The sequence below is a fragment of the Equus caballus genome, chromosome 27 (genome assembly GCF_041296265.1).
Source record: "Equus caballus isolate H_3958 breed thoroughbred chromosome 27, TB-T2T, whole genome shotgun sequence".
NCBI classification, from domain to species: domain Eukaryota; kingdom Metazoa; phylum Chordata; class Mammalia; order Perissodactyla; family Equidae; genus Equus; species Equus caballus.
The window spans coordinates 41,312,294-41,335,117 of record NC_091710.1 but is presented as its reverse complement, the minus strand read 5'-3'; the positions used below and the strand labels follow the sequence as shown (position 1 = coordinate 41,335,117).

Below are 22,824 nucleotides of genomic sequence, written 5' to 3'. Positions count from 1 at the left end.
TACGTACACTCTCTGATGTTCACACAATGACAAAATCGCCTAACGATGCATTTCTCAGAATGTTGTCTCTGTCGTTACGCGAGGAGCGACTACATTTTCTGTCTCAAGTTTAACTTGTAATAGTTCTTTCATAGGCTTTCACAGCCCATGTTAGGGAAGAAAAAAAAGTAGGAATAATTGTCCTTAGGAAATTCACAAAAATACTTCATAGTTTCAGCTTCAGTTCTTAAGTTTTGGGTATTTTTCTGTGTTGACACCATACCCGAAAATTCTAATTCATATTAGAGAGTATGACCAAAAAATATATATATATTCTACCCTTCAGATGAGTTATTACTAAGTGCTGTTGGTTATTCTATTTTCTCTTGAATTAAACTATTACGAGTATTTTGATGGGTGGTATATAATTTGTAGATTATCTAACACACGCTAGTGGTATATAATTCTTTAGAAAAAGAATCCCTTGAATAAACAAAACTGCATTAAAAATATGACAGCCTCTAAAATAACTTATTTCCAGGACAATAATTATATTTTTCATCTGCTATAAACCTATCAGCTGTGGGAGTGGGTAAGTGGGGGGGGTAGCAACTGAAGAATTTATTTGTAGCATTACTGAATATAAACTTAACTGTAACTTAAGTTTGAAGTATCAATATTAAGTTTTAACAGAGTAAGAAAAACATCCTTTGAGAAGGGACATTCACAAAAGAAACACCAAGGAGATTAATAACAAACTGAACTCTCTCCATGGCTGACTGGTGTTGTCATTAGCCAATTTCCTTCTATCTCAACCACCATTCTCAGAGGAAAGGACATTCCAAGTCAAAATAATCATTAATTTACTCATTCATTCTTTTTAAAGTTTAATGAGCAACTTCTACGTGCCAGGTACTTTTTGCTGAGGGCTGGGGACAGAAAATGCACGAGCTAAAAGCCTGTCTGCCCTTCAAGGCTGTCTGCAGCTGAATTGGGTCCCCCTAAATTTGTGTTGAAGCCCTAACCCCCAGTGCCTCAGAATGTGACTGTTGCTCAAGAAAGGGCTTTAAAAGAGATAAATAAGTTAAAATGAGGTCATTAGGGTGACCCCTAATGCAATATAACTGGTGTCCTCCTAAGATGAGCTTAGGACACATACATACAGAAGGAAGATCATGTGAAGACACAGGGAGAAGTCAGCCATCTACAAGCCAAGGAGAGAAGCCTCAGAAGAAATCAACCCTGCCAACACCTTGATCTTGGACTTCTGGCCTCCAGAATGGCGAGAAAATAAATTTCTGTTGTTTAAACCATTCAGTCTGTGCTACTTGTTATGACAAAACCCTAACAAACTAATACAAGGGCTCACATTTCATCTGGGGAGACTGACTTGAAACTGTAACATCTGGGAAAAGCAGCTAAATTAGAGATTTGTACAAGCGCCAAACGATAGACTGCAGCGTGAGTTGGCCATCTCAGATGTTCCGGCTTTAGGACCTTATCCTAGGTGGAAGAATATCGTAAGAAAGCATTGCTACCATTTCCGAAAGACATAAATAGATCTAATACATGCTAGGGAGCTTTCCCATGTGATTTCACTTTATCATCACATAAATCTTGTAGTGATTTTGAGGGTACCCATCTTCTAGATGAAGAAAGTCTATTAATAGATTAACTTGCTCAAGATCACTCAATAAATTATGGAAAGAGCCAGAATTCCGAGCCAGGTTTTCTTAATGCAACATTCCACTGCCCTACTCTGCCTCTCAAAACCTGGAGGAGGGACCACAGCAGATCACATCATAGAGTTAGGCAGAGTCTTCTCTCTGTGCACGGTGTAATTCTGCAGGTGTGCAATAATCTCTGCATGACATGCCAGGTGGTGGCAGTGGTCCTTCTAAGTGTCAGTCTGCAAACGTACTAGCTGGAGAAACTCAGAAGGGCTTCACAAAGTTACAGCAAAACCACAGAGATGCTTCTGATAACAGAGGCACAAACTTAGAGATCAGTATCAGTGGTAACGATTTCAATTTTTCCAGTTTTTACTCATTATGCCGTTGGGTTCCTTTCCTTCCATCTTCATGGCTTACTACCATCAAGACACCTGCACCAGGATAAAGAGTATGCATATGCACTTTTATACTGAGCCCTAAGAGAGACCAATGGGCAAGTGTGAAGGAGCTAGCACAGGGCAGATGTTTACATCGGAAAAAACGAGAGGGGCAATCAAACCAGAGTGATAAGAGCAGATTTACCTGTTTCTTCATCTATTTTGAAAACACCAACACCAGAACCATCTCTAATGGAATAGCGGATCTCCCCGTCTCTTCCTGTGTCCTCATCATGAGCTGATACTGCCATTACTGATGAACCAATAGGGACGTCTTCCTTCACTACACCCTTTTCCACAAAGCTGGAAAACACCGGCGGGTGTAAGTTCTCATTCACATCAATGACCTCAACCTCAACATAACAGGTGGAAGACAGAGAAATCGGCTTCCCCTTGTCCTTGGCCCTCACGGTGAGATTATATACTTGCTTCTTCTCAAAGTCCAACTGCTGCACAATTCTAACCGCTCCGCTGAGCTTATCCACATCAAAGTTTCCTTCTCCGTGGTCCAGAAGACTATATCTCACTTGACTAGACTGACCTAAATCAGGATCATAGGCCTCTAACCACATGATTATGGTTCCTTCTGGAAGGTCCTCCCGAACTTTCACACGATAATTAGGTGGAATGAACTTGGGTGGGTTGTCATTAACATCCTCTAATGATACTTTCAGAAGTACAGTGGAAAGCAACTGAGGTTCTTCGCTGGCCTGATCCCTGGCTTCAATCTTTAAGTAATGCACATGCTGTAGCTCACGATCCAGAGGATCCACAATTTTAACAACACCGGTCATGCTGTCAATTGAAAATTTATCTGTGTCTGTAAGAATGGAGTATGTCACACGTCCGTTTGGCCCTAGATCTTTATCTGTGGCTTCGACCTGGATGATTTCACTATTGATCTCTTTGTCTTCACTCACTTCAACAAAATAGTGCTCCTGTAAAAACTCAGGTGGATTATCATTGGCATCCAAAACTCTGATATCTAGAAGATGCCAAGCGGCCTTCTGTGGTATGCCAAGGTCCGAGACTGAAATATTCAGGGTATATTTGTCCATTGTTTCACGGTCAAGTGGAGATAAGATTTTTAACATTCCAGTTTCCATGTCAATAATGAAGCAACTATCCTCATTTCCTCCAGAAATTGCATAGACCAGTTTTCCATTGAAACCAGTGTCAAGGTCAGTAGCATTCATGGAAATTATGTTGGAACCCACAGGATGGTTTTCCTTTACCTCGATCCCAGTGGGAAGAGTATTTCTAAATTGTGGGGCATGAGCATTGACAGAATGAGAATCAAAGAAAATATCCTCGACCTCTCCCTGACTATGTAATTTATTTGCCTGCAGGAGTTTCTCGGCCAGCATTTTGGCAACGCCAGTCTCTTCGCACTGCAAGTTTACCGGCTTGCGACTGGCAGCCACGGTTATGTTGATGTATAATGGTGTGGCAAAATTTTCTCCATCGGTAGCTGTAATTCTCAGACTGTGAAATGACACCTTTGCACCTAAGCCATCCATTAGCGGCTGCTTTAATGACAATACCCCAGAGTTGGGGTGTAAGCTAAACAAATCTAGTTCATTGCCAGCTTCAATCTGATAGCGGACCAACTGAAGTTCGTCAGCATCGATCGCAGACACAGTAGTTATTTGCTCTCCCACACCAAGATCCCTGGGAATGGTCCCTTCACAATTGATTTTCTCAAACAAGGGTGTGTTGTCATTCAAGTTATTGAGAGTAAGTGTGGCGAGCACTTCAACTTCCCGGCGGTATGGCAAGCCCCAGTCTGACGCTCGAATCCTCAGAGTATAAACCCGGGGCATGAGCTCATAGTCCAAGTTTTCTGAAGTACTCACTGCACCAGTGAAATGGTTGATCACGAACGGCACATGGTTTAGATTTGCAATACTATAGGTCACGTAGCCATTCTCACCCTCGTCAGGGTCCACAGCACTCACGCTCATGACAGTAGTACCAACGGGCACATTCTCATCAAAAGATGCTTTGTACGCCGTCTCGGTAAATTCAGGGGGATTGGTGTTAGCACTCACGACTTTAACCAAGACTCTAGTAGAGGCTTTTCTGTCGCTTGTTGTGACTTCAAGTTCAAAATGGGCTGCCTGCTGTCTCTTAATTGGTTCTAAAATGGAAATGAGACCAGTGTTGTGATTCAAACTGAATTTAGCTTTTCCAGGTGTACTTTTGAAAACATACCTCAGGTGAGAATAACAAGGCGTAGCTTTCACCATGACCACAGGTGTGTTGGAAGGAGCAAATTCGCTTATTTCTGCTCTGTACACGTCCTTTTCAAACCTGACTGGCCCAGCTTTGAACTGTGGGGAAGTCACATGAATTACTTTTACAGAAGAGAACTGGGGAGGAGTTCCCTTATCTTTAGCCTGGAGCGTCAGATTGTAGCCAAAAGGATGACTGTCCCAATCAATGCCACCAACTGCTTTGATTTTATATTCTTTACTCCCCGGAGAGGACCTCACTGTTCTAAACTGTTGAAGGAGGTCACCTGCCACAATGCTTAAAGAAGCTATGTCCCCATTGGCACCCTGATCACAGTCATCCACTGTGACGATCGCGTACGTTGGGTCCTTGTCCAGTTCTGACGGCGATAACGTCACTGCTGTTATCACGGGAGCACATTCGTTGGCTTGTTCTACATGAACGGTTAGCTTGGCCATGCTGCTGATACCACTGCTACCGTACAGTTTCATTCCCCGGTCCACAGCAAGAATTTCCATCTCATAAAGCATGGTCTCTGCGTAATCAAGTCTACCCGTTAAAACTACTGCCCCACTGGTTGGGTGAATAGCAAACATGTCTGTTCGATCTTTAAAACTGTAGTAAAACTCTCCATTGGTTCCTATGTCTGCATCTGTGGCACTGACTCTTGCAATACTGGTCCTTATGGCTGTGTTTTCAGGTAAAGAAACACTGTATGAGGTGGGTGAGAACAACGGTCTCAAGTCGTTTGTATCCAGCACCTGCACCCTGACCACTGTTCGTGCTTCAGCGTTCGTATTTTTTTCAACTGCTTTGACTATCAAGGTGTAATGGTCTTTCACTTCTCTATTAAGAATAGCTGTATTTCCTCCTTTGGTCCTTATTCTTAGAAAGCAGAAGTCTCCAAGGATATACTCTTCAGCTTTGAATAGGTTTTCATTGTCTCCTGAGACAATTTTGTACCTTAATTCCCACACTGGATTTGTAATGTAAATACCCATCTTTACAGGATGCCCAACGTAGGTTTTAGCGGCAGAGTTTTCGTGCACAGTGACATTGTACTGGAAATGTGTAAACTGCAGGGGAGTCTGCTCAAGTGTTTGGCTTGCATCACTGTCTCCAAAATGTTGGAGGAGGAGGAGCAGAAGCAGAAGAAAGGGCAAATGTCTCCCCATCGCTTAACTCTCAGGAACCTAAAAGAGAAAAAAAGAAGAATCATCACTTTGGGGAAATAAAATAAAAAAGCGTAAACTTATTTCTTAAAGTTTGTCTTAGATCTTACATTTTAAGAAAATATTTTCCATCCATATGGAATATGAACAAAGGCAATGGTTTTCATTTTTTCTGCTTTCCAATATAAGTATCAACATTCTTCTAACATTTCTAGAATTACTGAGTTTCGGAACAATTTTTTATTCATATTTTAACGACTCAAGTTAAAGAACCACGAGTATCAGATGATAGACTATTAGGTGTAACAACTAAATTGTATTCTTATACCTAAATCTTCAAGGCAAATACAAGCAATTGTTAAAAAGGTAGATAATGAACATTGTTACATTTACTTATATACAATAAATTAAGTGCTCAAAAGCTCGCAAACTTAATGCCACTGCCATTATTCTGAGCGTGGGAAGCTTCACACAACAATTCAGAACAACAAAAAACCCTCAACAATGGTTTTCTATGACCTCCCGTAATCACAGCTCGTAATCTCATCTCAAAATTTATCCTGAAATTAAGTTATTTCTTTGCAAGAATGATTAAGTTCACTCCCTACATAATGTAAGGGTTTACTGCCTCATTTAGCACTATATAACTATTAAAGGTATTAAAATAATTATATCATCAAGTTTGACACTGAGGTCATTTCTGAAGCACCAACGTGAGCCAAAAAAAAGTCAGTTCACAAAGGGGAAACCAGCAGCTTGATATTAAAAGAGAACTTTTTCTCTCTAAGCCAGTGGAGCAAGTCTCATGGGCCACACCAATGTTTTAGCACCACTGCTGTCAACAACCAGTGCTCAGAGTGCCTACGTCTTCAGGGCACTGAACAATCTGTCACCCGAACGCAAGTCACACACACACGCACTTCACAATGCTACATCCGTTCCAGCAACATACACAGACGCCAATCAAGGCACAAGGTGGCAGGCACTGTGGGAGGGTCAGAGGGGGAAAGAGGACATTTGAGATGGGGCTGCCTTCAACAAGTGGGAAGGTGGGCAGTCCACTGGGCTGAGGCCTGGCAGGGGAGCAGGACCATTATTTTCAGACCAAGGGTTCCTCTAAATGCCAACAAATTCCCCTTGTAAATCCGTGGATCTCCACAAAACATCCCAGCGCCGGCCATCAGCAGAGGACAGCAGTGGACCCTTGGCTAAGTGGCTCTCAAATGGACATTCATGAAATGTGAATGCTACCAAAGGTGAAAGAAACAGCACACCCGAGGCTGGTTCAACAGCCAGGCTGAAATTAGCATGGCCACACTAATTTACAGAATCTTAACACAGCTACTGCCAACTTTGCCCCATTAGCCATTTCATGAGGGGGAAAAAAAACAAAAGCCCTGATATGCTGAAAGCAATTAGAAGCTTAATTGATACTGAATCACGTTCATGTTGGGCACCCTAACTTGAACTTTAAGCAATCATGCCTTCTCCTCAGCAGATAAAGTCAGGAAATTAGACAGATTTTTGGCCTCCAGGAGAACAATTATCATTTAAACAAAATAAGGCGACAATCTTTTCCTAAAACTCTCTCTTAATTTGGTCAACAGTTCTAATACTCAGGGAAATTTGAATATTATGTAATGATCCAGAAATTTTGTCACAACAAGTGAAACTTCCACTCAATTTAACCTACAGGCATTGAGAACCTGCTATCGGACAGACAGTGCTCGGGGCATGGAGGTAAAGACTGTTTCTAAAAGACAAAGTTCCCAATCCCAAGAATCTTACCAACTAGGAATAAAAAATACGTATACAGAAAACGCTCTAAAGGACACTTAAAAAGATGATGTTAAACAAGCACTCTTTCATTTAAGGAGACACATTATTATTATTCACTTTATTAGAAAGTATTATATCAGGATTCTATTGCAAGCAAATAAAATATTTTCGCTTTAATTCTACATATAAAATCTTACGCAGCCATTAAAAAGACTAAGACAGCTCTCCATACGTTAATATGTAAAGATGTCCAGGTATATTAACTGGAAAAACTAAACTGGTCCCATTTATGGTTGTAAAAAAGGGAAAGGAGATAAATTATGTGCATGGTTCATGGAGGTGCTTAAAAATGGACGGAAAAATCCTGGACAGATAAAAAATAAACTGTTAAGAGCAGTAACTTCTGGAGAATAGGCAGCTGAGGGAATGTTTATATTTTCACTTTTCTATATGAATTTTTTAGCCTAAGTACATGTTATCTTTATCATCCATTCACTCTCTTCATCAATTACATGATTCATTCAACGAATGTTTAATAAGCACCTACTATGCGTCAGGAGCAGTTCTGGATGCTGGGGTTACAAATGTGGACCAAGCTACCAACAAACCCTCATGGAAGATATGTTTCCTGGGGAGACAAACAAGTAAACAGAGGGTTTCAGATGCTGATGACTAAGTGCTAAGGAGAAAAAGAAAGGGGCAAGAGAGGCCCTGGTCAGGAACCTGAATTTGAGAAAAAGAGACCCCGATATTCAAAAGAACCTCAGCTCTACTGACACTTTGGGCAGATAATTCTTGATTTGGGGCTGGGGGGTGGAGACCTGCCCTGGGAACTGTAAAATGTTTCGTATTATTCCTGGTCTCCACCCACTAAAATCTCCTCCCCCAGTTAAAAATGTCACCAGATCCTGCCAAATGTCCCCTGGGGCTCAAAATCCCCTCCAGTAGAGAAGCACCAGGTAGAGACTCACCAGAGACCAGTGTGGGGCACAGTGGGTGAGGGGAGGGCAGTGAGGGAGATTTTTTCTTAACAAACTCTTAATTTTAGAATAGTTTTAGAGTCACAGAAAAGTTAAAGATAGTCTCCCGTACTGTCAATATCTCACATCACGGTACATTTGTCACAACTGGTGAACTGACATGGATACACTGTTATTCACTATTTAAGTCCCAATGCCCTTTCTTCTGTCCCAGGATCCCATCCATCCAACACCACCATATTACATTTACTCATCACATCTCCTTAGTGGCCCTCGGACTGGAACAGTTTCTCTGATTTTCCTTGTTTTGAGAAGGACTGGGCAGGTACTTTGTAGAATGCCCATCAACTGGAACTTGTCTGATGTTTTTCGCATGATGAGCCCGGGGCAGTGTGTCACGGGGGTGGGGGGAAGATCACAGAGGTGACATGCCATTTTCATCGCATCCTATCAACGTGACGGATGGCTGCTGAGGCTGACCTTGCTGACTCGATGAAGCAGAGCGTGTCGGGGTGCTCCACTGCGCAGCTACTCTTTGCCCCGCCCTCTGCACTGTACTCTTTGGAATGAAGTCACCATGCGCAGCCCGCACTTAAGGAGTGGAGAGAGATGCTACATGAATGACTTCGAATTCTTCTAGAAGGGAGATTTGTCTATTCTCTCCTATTTCTGGGATTTATTCAATCACTTCTTTAGATCAGTATGGACTCGACGAACAGCTGTTTTTAGGATTTTGAATTTTACTGCAGATAAAATGAGAAACCACTTGAGGATTCTGACCAGGGGAGTGACACGCTCTTACGTAAAGTGAAAAGGGTCACGCCAGGACCTGTGTTGAGAAGTCAGCGTGGCCAGGGCAGAGTTGGGGGGAGACCAGGTGGAAGGCGACTGCAATAGCAGAGGGGAGCCCAAAAATGTAATGGGGTGAGGGGAGGGGAGTGATGAAATGCTGGACGGACTTCAGGATTTGCTGATGAGTTGGAGGGGGGAGGGGGGAGAGAGAGACGTAGCAAAGAAGATTCCAACGACTGTGTGCTGAGCAAGAAGAACTAAGCTGTGAGGTACTGAGAGGGAAGACAGAGGAGGAACAAGTGAGGCAGGAAGAGCAGGAGTCCGGCTTTGGACAAGTTAAGGGGGAAGTGCCTGCTGTTATCCAAGGAAGGATTTCAAGCGGGCAACCAGATGTGTGGTGGTCCAGCCTGAAGACACGAATGTGAGAGCTGCCAGAGTATAGAAGATGCTATTTTAAACCATGAAACTGATGGGATCACCAATGGAGAGCACAGAGTAGAAAAGAAAACCAAGGACTGAGGACCCCGTTGCTCCCCAAGATTTAGAGGACAGAAGAGGAGACGAACCAGCAAACGGACAGAGCAGCCACTGCAGGAGAAGTGAGAAACAGCGGTGGGACAAAGACAAGACAAGTCAATCTTTTTGTACATTTCAAGCCCAACTTTAGAACTCGGCAGTGACGCCTACATGCTGGCCGGCGCCATGCTGCTCGCACCACCACTGCTGAAAGACCCTGGACACTCACCTCACCCCCAGGTCACAAGGATAGGCCCAACCTGTCAAGTCACTGCAGCTGCTCATCCCCATGGCATCTCAGCCACTCGGTCCGACCACAGCCTCCGGCACCACCCACTTCTCTCTCACGACTGGATTCCCAAACACCTGGATCACCTTTCCAACTCACCCACCACAGTTCTTCTGGGACACATGGCAGCAGGAATAAACCTTCTGCATCACATTCATAACCAAGTCCTTTTAAAACCCTGAACTTACTCTGCCAACTTGGCTAGCAGAATGCCACTATAATAAGAATAAATTATTAAATGCAACTCTTTTTTCCTTTTTTTAACAGCCATTGAAATTTTCCTTTTCTTTTTTTTGCAGGCAAGGATTCACCCTGAGCTAACATCTGTTGCCAATCTTCCTCTTCTTTTTTTCTCCCCAAAGCCCCCCAGTGCATGGTTGTATGTCCTAGCTGTAGGTCCTTCTAGTTCTTCTGTATCTGCCGCCACAGCATGGCAACTGACAGATGGGCGGTGTGGTTCCATGACCAGGAAACGAACTCAGGCCGCCAAAGCAGTGAGAGCATTGAACTTTAACAACTGGACCATCAGGGCTGGCTCTAAACCCAACTCTTTCGATTAGAAAAAAATCCACCTTTTAGGAGACATTACCTTACAGTAACGTAACCAAGAACTGTGAACTCGGGCTTCACGATAAAATGCCATGATCAAAACACCATGGCTGTCACTCTACGTAAAAGAAATCATAAAGCTGAAGGGGGGAGCGGGGAAACCAAAAAAGATACTAATACCATTTCATCTAAAAAGTACATTATTACCTAGCGTTCACGCTTATGAAAATTAAACTCCAAAAACCATTTTAGCCAAAGGATACACTTTGATATTTCGAAGGTGATCACACCACTGAATTCCTGAACTCGCAGTCATTTAGGATTTCTTCTACGCATTTTCAAAGTGAAAACAAAGAATGTTTACCTAGCTCAGCCTTTAGGGAAAAGAGCCTCAGGTCTAAAGCTTAAACATCTTTAGTAGAGATTTCCTAAAATCCATAGGAGAGAAAAATAATTCTCCTAGTAGATATCAGATATTAATGTGCTCAGATTTCTTCCCATAAAGTGTTTTCATCAATTACTGTGACTGCACATTCTGTAGCAAACAGAACAAGGCCCCAGCGCTGAGAAGGTAACTGTGTAAAATGCAAATATTTAGATCCCAAGCTGAAGCTTCAGAAGCGTTTCACATGCTTCAGAGACAGGACATCAGATGGGACACAGCATTACCCAATGCATAAATTCTGTTAAACACTGTATATTTATTATTTAGAGGCCACAATTCTCAGAAACGCTATCAGTCATTCCAGCCCTCAAGGCAACAGGGAAACCGCTTTAAACTTTCCATTCCACGTGATAATAAAAATACACAAAAATGAGTCCAGTCAAGAACTTTGTGTTCCCCTCATCACGCGCTCCTGTGTGCTCCCATTTTTGTACCAGCATCGGTGACAGCATCACTAGAATTTATCTTATTGAAATTTAGAGCTTAATGTTCAGTTGGAATAGTGTCACATTTTAAAAGTATTTTTTAAAGACGACTAAATTGCAAGGAAGAGAACTACATTTTTCAAAGAAGAATGTCATGAAGTTGTCAAAAAAACAGAATAGGAAATATAAATGACTCCTGTTTTTTAAAAATATTGTCTATTGAATAAATGTTTAATGATCTCTAAAATCACTTAATAGGAGTCAAAAGAAAGGAATGTATCTTACTAAGAAAGCCTGCTTGTTACTCAGGGATAATCCATTCACAGCTTTCAGACATTTACAGCAGAAAAAAAAAAATCTGCATTTTTCTAATACATTGTAATCGCCACGGACGGTACTTTTAAAAGCTTTCATTCTTATACTGAAAAATTAATGGGTAGACTATGTTTATTTTCTGGATGCATCCTAAATCTTTTAAAGCCATCTTAATACATTTTTCTGTAAAAATGGGGGGGGGGGGGGGAGTAGCTATGAACCTAGAACTGAACAGCAACCTTAGGCTTGGTATGTATCATTTAACTACTTCTGGTAGCTCTGTATGCTGTTCATTTTGATTGGAGCTGCAGTAAGTCTGATTACTCTAGCAATGTCTTAATTTAAATACTGCCTTCAAATGATCCACCACTGACCCAATTTACAGTCTTCAAACTACTGATACTGACAGTGTGGAACGAGAAACCTGTCTCCTCTGTACATTATAACTCTTGCAGAACTTAAGAACTTCAGCATTTACATGATTGAATCAATCCAAAATAATTTTTTAAAAGTGTCCTTGCTCTTAAGAAAGTTAAACAGATTCTCTAATTTTTAAATAGCCTCCATATAAAATCTATGTAATTTACCTACTACATGAACCTATCAAATATGTCTGTGGACACTATGAAGATGACTGTTTCCCTCTGTTCTGTGTTACTGTGACATAAAAGACAAGACAGGGGCCGGCCCCATGGTGTAGTGGTTGGGTTCACACACTCTGCTTAGGTGGCCCAGGGTTCGTGGGTTCAGCTCCCAGGCACAGACTTACACACCACTCATCAAGCCATGCTGTGGCAGCACCCCACATACAAAATAGAGGAAGACTGGCACAGATGTTAGCTCAGTGACAAGCTTCCTCAAGCAAAAAGAGGAAGACTGGCAACAGATGTTAGCTCAGGGCCAGTCTTCCTCACCAAGAAAAAAAAAAAGACAAGACAGGTGAAGAAAGGCTGTGGGTATATTTCAGGATAGGCATCTCTGTGCTATTCTCTTCTCTCTCCTCTCTCCTCTTTTCACACACAGAAACACGACCACTATATATTAGTTATCCTCCAACCACTTCTCCTCATCCACACGCCAGGGCAAAATTTGCCCAAAGAGAAGTCCAATCATCAGACTGTTTACCTCCTGTGATTTAAGATCATCTCACCTAATGTATTTTTCTCTGCAGACAGAAATCATTTAAACGATTTTTTGGCAGAGTGGCCGGTAATTAACACGGCCACTTCTCCCACTCCCAAATTAGTAAGGTCTTATTACAGGTCAAATTATGGTGCTCCCTGTGTATTTCGGTACACATGGAGGCATTTCACTAAGTAATGGATCAGGAATGTGAATGCTCCACGGATAGCAAGAAAATGGAGTCAGGAGGTAGACGGTCCTTCCTCTTCCGCTCCTTAAAATGTTCTCTTTTCCTCCCTATTCTCTGTTCCTCCCACATCTCAGAAGAGACGGGACCCACCCGAGCTACAAATAAAGACGCCTTGATGCCATAAAATTTGGCCTCTTCTGCAGCTTTTCCCTAAATTCTCTCTCCCACTCAAACATGCACTCAAATGACCCTTCACAACTGTCACCCTCAGCAGAGGCTACGAATACACACTGGTTCACCCTGTTTAAAAATAGCCTGCACTCGGGGCAGGCCTGGTGGGACAGAGGTTAAGTTCATGCACTCTCCTTCAGCGGCCTGGGGTTCACAGGTTCAGATCCCAGGTGTGGACCTATGCACCACTCATCAAGCCCTGCTGTGGCAGCATCCCACATACAAAATAGAGGAAGATGGGCACAGATGTTAGCTCAGGGCCAATCTTCCTCACCAAAAATAAAAAAAACAAACTGCATTCAAAAAAATTCACTGCCTTCACACTAACACCCTTTTTCTTTCTTAGACTGGCAAAGCGTTCCAAGTTTGGCAGTGCAAGCTTGTCTTCCTGACAACTCTCTCTCCTCCTGACATCCCTTTGACCCTTACCTGCGCTACATGACCTCAGATCGACCCTGGCAGTAGAAACAGCTTCTGCCAATGTCACAAGCTAATCAAATGACCTTTTCTCAGTACTCATCCTCCCAGACCTACTGTCACATTTGACACTACTCACCCCCTCCCCAATACCCTGTGTCCTTAAGACACAAACTGCCTGAGACAAACAAGCAATCCATAACATAAAACAAATGAATGACACTAAATTTTCCTGGTTCTCTTCAACACTCTTGTATATTCTACCACTGACTCTTTCACCTGAACGTTTGGCATTACAAACTTCTGTCGTCTGACTCCTTCCCTCCCCATGCATATTATCATCCTTAAGGATCCCATCCACTATGTCTTAATCCTAAGGGCCACTGAGGAATCCTGAGGTCCAGCCCTCCACTCCCTCAAGTGCCATGAACACTCATCCTGAGACAGCATCAGACCTACGTTAGAGTCTTTTCACCCACTCCCCACCACAAAAGAATGGCGGGGCCACTGCATTCTCCTGTCAGCGAAGTTTCACCACTTCCCCAACCACTCGAGTTTGTGACCTAAGAAATCAAATAAAAGAGAGAGGGCTGGTGGGGCTGGCCCCGTGGCCAAGTGGTTATGTTCGCGCGCTCCGCTGCAGGCGGCCCAGCGTTTCGTTGGTTCGAATCCTGGGCGCGGACATGGCACTGCTCATCAAGCCACGCTGAGGCGGCATCCCACATGCCACAACTAGAAGGACCCACAAGGAAGAATATACAACTATATACCGGGGGGCTTTGGGAAGGAAAAATAAATAAATAAAATCTTTAAAAAAAAAAAAAAGAGAGAGAGGGCTGGGAGATATAAAACCTGCGCTCTAGCCCTGACTGTCACTAATCAGCAGTGTGAATTCAAGAAAGCTGAATTCCATTCCTTTATTTGAAAAACTAAAGACTGGACTAAGATCTTTACAGCCTCCTACCCTCCCACAGACACACACTCTTCCTCCCTTCCCCCTAGTTCTTCTAACCCCCCTCTCTAAAAAGTCAAGATTTCTATGAACTTGTATTCTTAACTGCCACAGCTTCATATCTAAAAACTTGTTTAGACTTGACGTTTTTTCTTTCTTGATTTTGCAAAATGGTTCCCTTTCCATTTCCGCTGTTTCCACCTAGCTCAGACTTGTATTGGGTCAGGCACAGCATTTCAATAACCTTTCCGTATTCCTGCGTTCTGGCCCCAAAAGTATTTAGCCTATGCACTGCCATCAAATTAATCTCATTAAAGCTTCTTTGTAGTATTATTCCCTAGTTCACAAATATTCATTATTTTCCCTTAGCCTGCTGACTAAGTAGATTCTTCATAGCCTTGTATTAAAGACCTTTGATAATCTGACCTCTACCTACTTTCCTAATTTAATCTTCCAATATTACTTCCTGCTTCAAACCAAAAAAGTATACCTCCCACAGGCTCGAAACCACCAAGCTGTCTGGTGCCAATGACACCACCTAGAGGTGGGGGCTCGAAACTTGTGACATCTCCATCCCTTCCCTTCTAAAGATAATGCAAACATAACTATTTTACTTTTTCCTGCCCTTTGCTGCTCACACGCAGTTTAGTTATTTTCACCTTTCTCTTCAACATTTCCTTCTTTCTCTCTCTTCGTAACTCCTGCCCCATAAGAATTATCTTCCCTCTCTTTCTAAGACAGGGCCAATGAAGCCCAGGTCATAGATTTTTTTATGACGAAAAAAGATAAGTCATAAGCCAAGTGCAAACAAGATTAAAGAAGCTGATGATAAACCAACCAACGCTTTTCCTAACGACAACGTGGCATGTTTAGCTCTTGGTCTCTTTTCTCACTATTCATCACACCACAAATCAAGTCACAGCAAAGGCTTCTACAACTTGCTTGACACGTGTCATTTCCTCTCCTGGAATTATTCCCTCCGATTCACTCTTCCGTCATCAGTCACCCTATCCTAACAGCCCCTCCCCCAGATCCCCGGCTGACCGAGGTGCTCCTAGTGGAGCTGTTATCACACCAGATATAACTGTTTACTGGTCCTTCACCCCCACTGGACTGTAAGCTCCTTGAGGGCAGGAAACGTGATCTGTTCACCACTGTACAGTGTCTGGCCCAACGTTTGGCACAGAGGAGATCCACAGTTGTTGGGTTCACGAATGGACAGATGGATGAAGATTGAGAAGGCAGGACTGAAGGAGGGGAGGAGGTAAGGAGAGATAACAAGGCAAAATAATACATCCGCCATTCTAAAATTAACAGGAAATCCAGGTGCGACCACCAGGCCAGTGACAACACTGCAGATGGCTGCCCTGGAGATGGCTCACATTTCCAGCAGCTCAGAAAGAGGTCACCACCCACCTCAAAACACTTCCAAGTTGGCTCCAGGCGATGCCAGATCAGTCTGTAGGGCAGAGCTTATTATGAAGCCCTATGCTTGAATATTCTATGAAGGATGAGGATTAAACAACGACTGATACTCCTAAATGGTTTGTAGAAGACATTTATCTCCACAAATATAATAAACCTTTGGAATTAAGAATTTTGGCAATATATTTAAATCCGGGACTTAAATTTTTTAAAAGTTTTAAAATGTGAAATACACAGATTCCTCATCTAACTGAATACAATTTTGAAATAAAAAGCTCCTCTCAGATATGAGAAGAGAAAATGGCAACTTTCTGATCTTCGTTAAATGAATTACCTGAGTCACTCATTTCAGAAACTCCTTTCCAGTGCCTAAGGATAAACTAACACTTGCAAACTGAACAATTAAATGAAACGAAAAATAGCTTGGCTTCATCGTCTATATAATTTGGTCCAAAAAAGCTTACGAACTGCAATTTCCCTCTCATAAAGATTAAATAGACACCTAGCCTTATGGCTTCCTGCTATTAAATCAGGTCCTTTAGGCCACAAATTAGGCCACTGAGACAACATTAACGGAACAATAATGCACTAATTTGATTCAGTTTATTGAAACTATGTAAAATCAGCCAAGCTTGGGTGGAAAACAGGTGGCGGCAGACTTGATAAGGGAGTTAAAACGAACAATCTGTAAGATCCCTTTCACCTCTAACGTTCAAAGAAATGAGAATTTCAAAGCTGGCTCAAAAGCTAAGTCTAAAGACACACTAGAAAGACGGGATCAGAGGAAAGAAAACAGTACTAGTCTGCACATAATTTTTAGATTCCTCTTTTGGCACCTGTCCATAACAGGGATTTAAATGATCTATCAACATGATGAGAGCGCACTAGGGCTACTTCCAGCGACTAATTAAAAGATACGAATGAATAAACAGGTGGCCTGAATGCTTTTATGAAGTCCTCTAACAATCTCACTTCCTTTCAGAGTGACAAAGAATTTGGTTCATTTTTTTCAAGAAATGGGTACACAAGTGCACACTTTACTCAAATCAAACTTTACACTGAACTTGTGAAATGTCATGTTTGGCATAACTCTGTGTTATATCAATTGATGTTTTTACAAATTATGTAATGTTTTAAGTATTTTTACATCCATCTTAAAGGTTAAATACACAACAAGGTAAGAGGAATAATAATTCTAATTGTGGAACCAGAGCTGTCCTAAAACAGACAGACAAATATGAGAATTAACCTATACAACTGGAGAAACATATTTTCATGAGGACCCATAAGGACTGAACGTGATGCATAACAGAACCACAACTCTAAGAGTAATACGGAAAAACAACACCATTACCTAGTTTTAACACGTGGAAATATCTTCTTAAACTTCTGAAACCTATCTGAATATATGAAGCCTTAAGAATCTGCTTTTGTAAAAGATAAATAACTCAAGATCATTTGCCTTTTAAATCTCTGCTGATTTCAACAATCACTGTAAATAGTCAGAGAGGAAAAAAAAAAACTCCTCTACCAGCCACCAGAGTTGCTTAACAAAAGCCACTTAATGAAACCATAGTTGAGACACATGCAAAAAAAAAAACAAACTTTAACTGCATAGAAAATATTTACGAGTTTACTTTCCTAATGCACACAATTGCGTCCTTGTTTTCAAAGCCCTGCAATTCACATCAGTGGGAACAAAAAAATCTTAGAGACAACAGAAAGTTAGCTTCCTAGAAGACGCTTTGAGTAAGAAAAAGCATTGAAGAACCAGAATCTGTTTCTTAAAACAAAAAGATCTTACAAGTTTCTCTTCCAGAAAAGCTATTAACGAACCAATAAACAGCACATTTTGCAAATGTTTAGCCCCGCAGTTTATCTAGCGCACCTATTCTATCTCCATCGATCTACCAGTGAGTACCTAAACCTCAGAGCAGCACTCTCGCAGTGCACAAAACATCCAAGAGAACTCTGCGCCTCCATTTCTAAGATCCCCATCTCTTAGCCACTGGCCTCTCCTTTGATCTCACCTACGCTGTGAATATTTCATCCACTGGGAAATCAACCTAGCGGCGAGATCAGTTAAGTCATTAGCAGGCACGAGGGTTACCGGAGAGGAGAAAGTGGAGAGTGCGAAGTTTCCGAGCTCTGGGGCGCGGCGGAAGTTCTCGCCCTCCGGCCGCCGGAGCCCTGCGCCGGGCCGCCGCTTTGATGCCCAGCAATGGCTCCAGGACCAGACCCGGCGCGGCTCCGCTCGCTGCAGCCCTGCTCGTTAATTACCATTCGGTTCACGCCGCGAAGGCTCCCCCGGCCAGCTCCGCCTCCTCCCCAAGCCGCCGGAATGCACGGCCAGGACTGAACTTTCCAAGGGGGCAGGCGCCGCGGCACCACCCCTTCCAGCCGGGCTCGCTCTTTCATCCCATTTTCCACAGCACCGGCAGGAGCACGATCCGGAGCTGGACCTAAGGAGCCGAGAGTCCGCCAGCCCGAGGCAGCAAGTTGCACGCCTCCGGGGCACTGGCAGCCGCGGCGCCCCTCGCCCACCCGCGCGCGAGCCCCAACTTGGTTTCCATCAAACTTACAGCAAAGTTGGCCCGAAGTGGCGGCGGCGCTCTCGGGGGCGCGCACCTTGTCGCCTCAGCGCGCCCCCGAGCGGGACCCGGGGCTGCCGGGGGGGGTCTCCCTGAGCCCGCAGGTCCACACGCTGCCCGGGGCCAGCCCTCGCCGCCCGCGCGCCCCGCTCCGAGGCCGCCCTGCTCGGCCCCGGCGCCTCACGCGCCCGGCGCGGGGTATATCCCTCCGCCCGCAGCCACGCCCGCGAGCGCCGGCGCTCGTTTCACCGGCGCGGAAAGTCCTGCCGACTTTCCCTGGCGGCGGGACTCGGAGTCTTCGGAGTCCCCGGGTCCCGGGCAGCGACGGCCCGTCGCCGGTCAGCAATCCTCTGCCGCCCCAGCAGCCAACTGCTTGAGAGAAGGAGACGAGCGAGTGCCCAGGGTTGATCTGGCGACACTCCGAGGAACAGTTTGGGGCTTGCTTTAGTGCGGATGTTAGTTATGGCCAGCGCACAGATTTGTGCAGGGAATTAATATGGAATGTTTCCTGCTAGGAAAAGGGAAACATTAGCTTAGCTCCAAAATAACAAAAAGCTGAGCCTAACGGCACAGCTTTCCACGCCTCCCTTTAGATTCTCTAGAACCTTCAGGGAATTCCTAAATCTGCATGTGAATACCTCGGTTCTGGGTCTGCAATTGCTGGGTGGAATAACATCTTCCAAAAGGTCTCCAGAGGAATGCAGTTAGATCGGAATGTGCTTCCTTCTTCAATCCACACTAAGATCCCCGGAAAATGAAAGCGCTTCCTCCGCGACCTCTTTGTGTAGAGCTAGTGAGACCCCAGAACCTCTCCGACCCTGGGTACGAACCCCAACGCCAGCATCCCCCGGCGGACACCCCCGGTTCCCACGTCTGCAGGACAAAAGGCAGCTGTGCCGCCTCGTGCGCTCTCCCAGTGGGTAAGTCCACCCTGCAAACTGTGAACCCAGTCTACGTGAAATTACAAGTTCCCTAGGGAGAAGGGAAAGCCCCGGGCGTGCAGACGCCTCGCTCCGGGAACTCCCCCTAGCCGGAGAGCGCAGTCCGGCGTCCCCGGGCTGTGAGCCCATCCTCATCGCGAGCTCGGCACAGTTGAGGTTCAGCCGAGGCCCGGAGTGCTCCCCGGAGCTGGGAAATAGGCCAGAGAAAAGGGCGGACATGACCTCGGAAAGTTTGTGGGACTCGAACATTTTAACACTGTGAGGACAAAGAGATCTGATATCCCCGGAATCGATGGAGGGGGATGCAAGGGAACTGCGAAGCAGATGGGGGAGAGGGAGTCTAGGGTTCAAGAGAGAATTTCCCTGGTTCAAAGTTAATGCAGTGTTCTCTTAAGAAGGTGATTGAAAAAATAAAGGTATCTAGCAGGTTATGGCTGGGAAGGAAAAATAATGCCTGCAGAATGAGTATGCTGATTCATAGCACTGAAAGTGTGTGGTGGTCTTCCCTGCGCATTAGTTAGAATGTACACAAATTCGCACTCCCAGCAAACACCATCATCCCAACACCCGGCCACGGTCTTAACTGCGCAAAGTGCTCCTGGAGTTACAGGTCAATTTCATGCATGGAACACCTCGGAAGTAAGTGACCTGGATCTGCAAGCTCAACCGGTCTGCGCCTCTTGCCGAATTCTAACTCTCAACAAAACACAACCACACCAGAACGCCAACAGTTTGAGTTTTTGAGTTTGCCCGGGGCGGGGGGGGGGGGGCGACAGTAAAACGTAAAACGACCGTAACAAAATCCCAACACTTTAAATGGCACACAAGAATTCCTGGAGAAAATTACCATTCATTAAGAAATAATAACGCTTACTCGAGCTAAAACAACTGTTTGGGAATCCCGATTTTTCCAGGCTTTCTGCGAAACCTCATTGCCTGGAAGAAGTTACACTTCCTCGCCACAGGAACAGCCGAGAGCCAGAGACGGAGATTGCAGACTCCGGCGCTACCACGTTTTTACTGATCCTTAAGCCCCAACGGAACGAAACAGAGGTGCCTTTTTGCTACCACCGAATTACCTTCACATGAAAGAGAAACGTAGTTGAAGCTCCACGTTTGTCCTTTGAATAGTCGACCCTCCCTCACCCTGTCCCCAAAGGCTCTTGGAAATTAGAGGGATGGACGACGAAAACAAAAACGCTTTCCTCCAGCACGGCCTCTGCATCCAGTCTACCAAAGCTACTATTTGGAAATTAGACACAGAATGGGCCGGAGTGGGTGGTAAGCGAAGGCTGGGGTGGCGGCGACCGAGCTCACGCCCACGTCCCAGGAGCGCCCGGCAGGTCCAAGTTCGCGGTCCGCGCGGAACCCGGCAATGAGTGCGCGCCTTGCCGGGTGTCCGGACTAGAGGGCGCTGCGCCACTGCAGATCGCGCGGCCCCCGATGCGCCCTCCCTAGGCACCATTTCTATACGTAATAAGTTACATTCAAAATAATGCACAAACAACATAGCTTTTCAAGTTCTTTTGAACAGTGCTCTGTTATGTGTTTTATGAATTCCAAGATGTATGCATACTGATCCTTTTCATTCCCGAGCCATGCACTTCCAGAAAAGTGTGCAGCTCGCTGAGCGGAGAGACTGTAGGATACACACGCTTCCCTGCACTAGCTTAGAGCCAAACACCCCACGTAATTTCATTTACGTTTAAACTTAAATACAAAAAAGGCTTGCACTAAACAAAGAACTCACCAGTCCAGCTGAGTCCTCGGGGCTCCGCTTTAAAGTCCTCGGCAGCTCCGTAATCCCTCGCGAGCTGGGTATGTGTTAAAAGCCGGGTCTGAAGTACCAACTTTGCCTCCCTCTGATCTTCAGCATGTCCCCAACCAGAGTGCGATGCGCCCGCGCTGCCCAGACCCAGGTGGCCGCATCTCCAGAAGCTTCCGTCCTGGGTGAAACTTGGGCACCAAAAGGAGGCGAAATGAGAGAGCGCGATGGCTAGAGAGAGGGTCGAAGAGAAGCCAAGTTTGTCAGGACATGCCCAGGCAGCGAGCCGCCGAGTTTGGGAGTTGCGGCCGGGAGCTGCGGCGGATCACTGCCTCTTTCCCCACTCCCTCCCTGTTGGAGGAGGTGGGGGAGGGGAGGTGACGTCAGCGCCCCGCCTCGCCCCCAGGCCCCGGCGCGGACCGGGTTCTCCGGCGGGGTCCGCCTTCCGGACAGTAGCAGCAGCTAGCTTAGAGGCTGTGGCGTGTTCCCCTGCTACCGCGATCCCCACGGTCGCTGCGGTCCCTAAGGTGAAGCGCCGGCCGTCTGCACCCTGCACCGTCTCCCGGGCTCCGCCGGGTGCTGGCGCCCCTCGCGCTCAGCACCTGAGCGGCCCCGGAGCCCCGCTGCGGGCACCTCTCCGGCTTGCTCCCTTTCCAGCCCTCTCCGGCAGCGTTTCCCACGCCTCGAACTGCAGGTGATGCTCTTCCTCTTCTGCAGCTGAAATTCGTCCCGCCGTCTCGCCTGCCGGGTTTTTGCAGGGCGGAAGCATGAACAGTCCCTGCAGACTGGCCTGGACGACTTGTACTTTGTAGCCTTCCAACTTCTGGATGTGATCTATTTTAAATACTTCTTGTGCTCTTAGCACGGTCTGTGGTCTTTGTGTTGAAAATCACGGAGCCATATTTTAATTTTCAAATCCTTTCCAAAAGCGCCTACGTTTTTAGACCGTATTTTGAAGCGTATAAGCTTCCGAGGGATGGGGGAAAGAGATGGAGGAGGAGCCAATTTCTAATGTTTCTTACAAGTCATCCATAGTGATAGGGGCCAGTATACAAATCAATCGTCTACTCCTCGTACTATAGACCAAGATAGATGCAAACACTGTTGAAATTTAATTGATAAATGAATGCGTCTTTTTTATGTAAGCGTCCAGATCCAGGAAAATGTCTGCTGTGGAATATTTTTTTAATGCCGCTAAAGTACCAAAATAAAATCTGAACAGTGTGAAATTCCTAGGGTGCCATTTCTGTGAGTTGACACTGTCCCCAGAAGGTTGGCATTAAAATTCAAAGATCCCTGTGAAATGGCGACGGGGCTGGGAGCGGTTTCTACCAATACATTTGCAGCCAGCTATGTAAATTTACTGGTCGGTTTAGCTGGTCGTTCTCTTCGAAAGGTAAAGAGCAAAGCCGCAAGGACACAGGAAACCTGGAAACAAGGCAAGGGGTTAAACAGTTCAGAGAAAAAACGATCAAGTGTTGGAGTATTGTATGTGCTTAGCCTTGAGGAAGTCATAACTTCTCTAAATTTCAGTTTCCTCATCTGTGATGAGGGAATAATACCTGTTTCACACAGTAAAAATGTATTCGCGTTATCTATTCAAA

General features: G+C 44.9%; 1 protein-coding gene across 15 annotated transcripts in view; it reads right to left on the bottom strand.

Moving 5' to 3' along the window:
* Nucleotides 1-22,035, bottom strand: part of FAT1 (FAT atypical cadherin 1) — a 131,549-nt gene extending 109,514 nt beyond the window's left edge. For 9 of the 15 annotated variants that reach the window (XR_011433374.1, XR_011433375.1, XR_011433373.1 and 6 more), the window contains exons 1-2: nucleotides 21,206-22,035; nucleotides 2,235-5,517 (exon numbers count right to left, since the gene is read on the bottom strand). Coding sequence is in view for 10 of the 15 variants with exons in the window: in XM_070253407.1 (XP_070109508.1) it covers nucleotides 2,235-5,499 (3,265 nt within the window). In the remaining 5 variants the exon portion in view is untranslated. The other 6 variants (XM_070253403.1, XM_070253405.1, XM_070253400.1 and 3 more) reach the window with 5 other exon arrangements.
* Nucleotides 22,036-22,824: the final 789 nt, after the last annotated feature.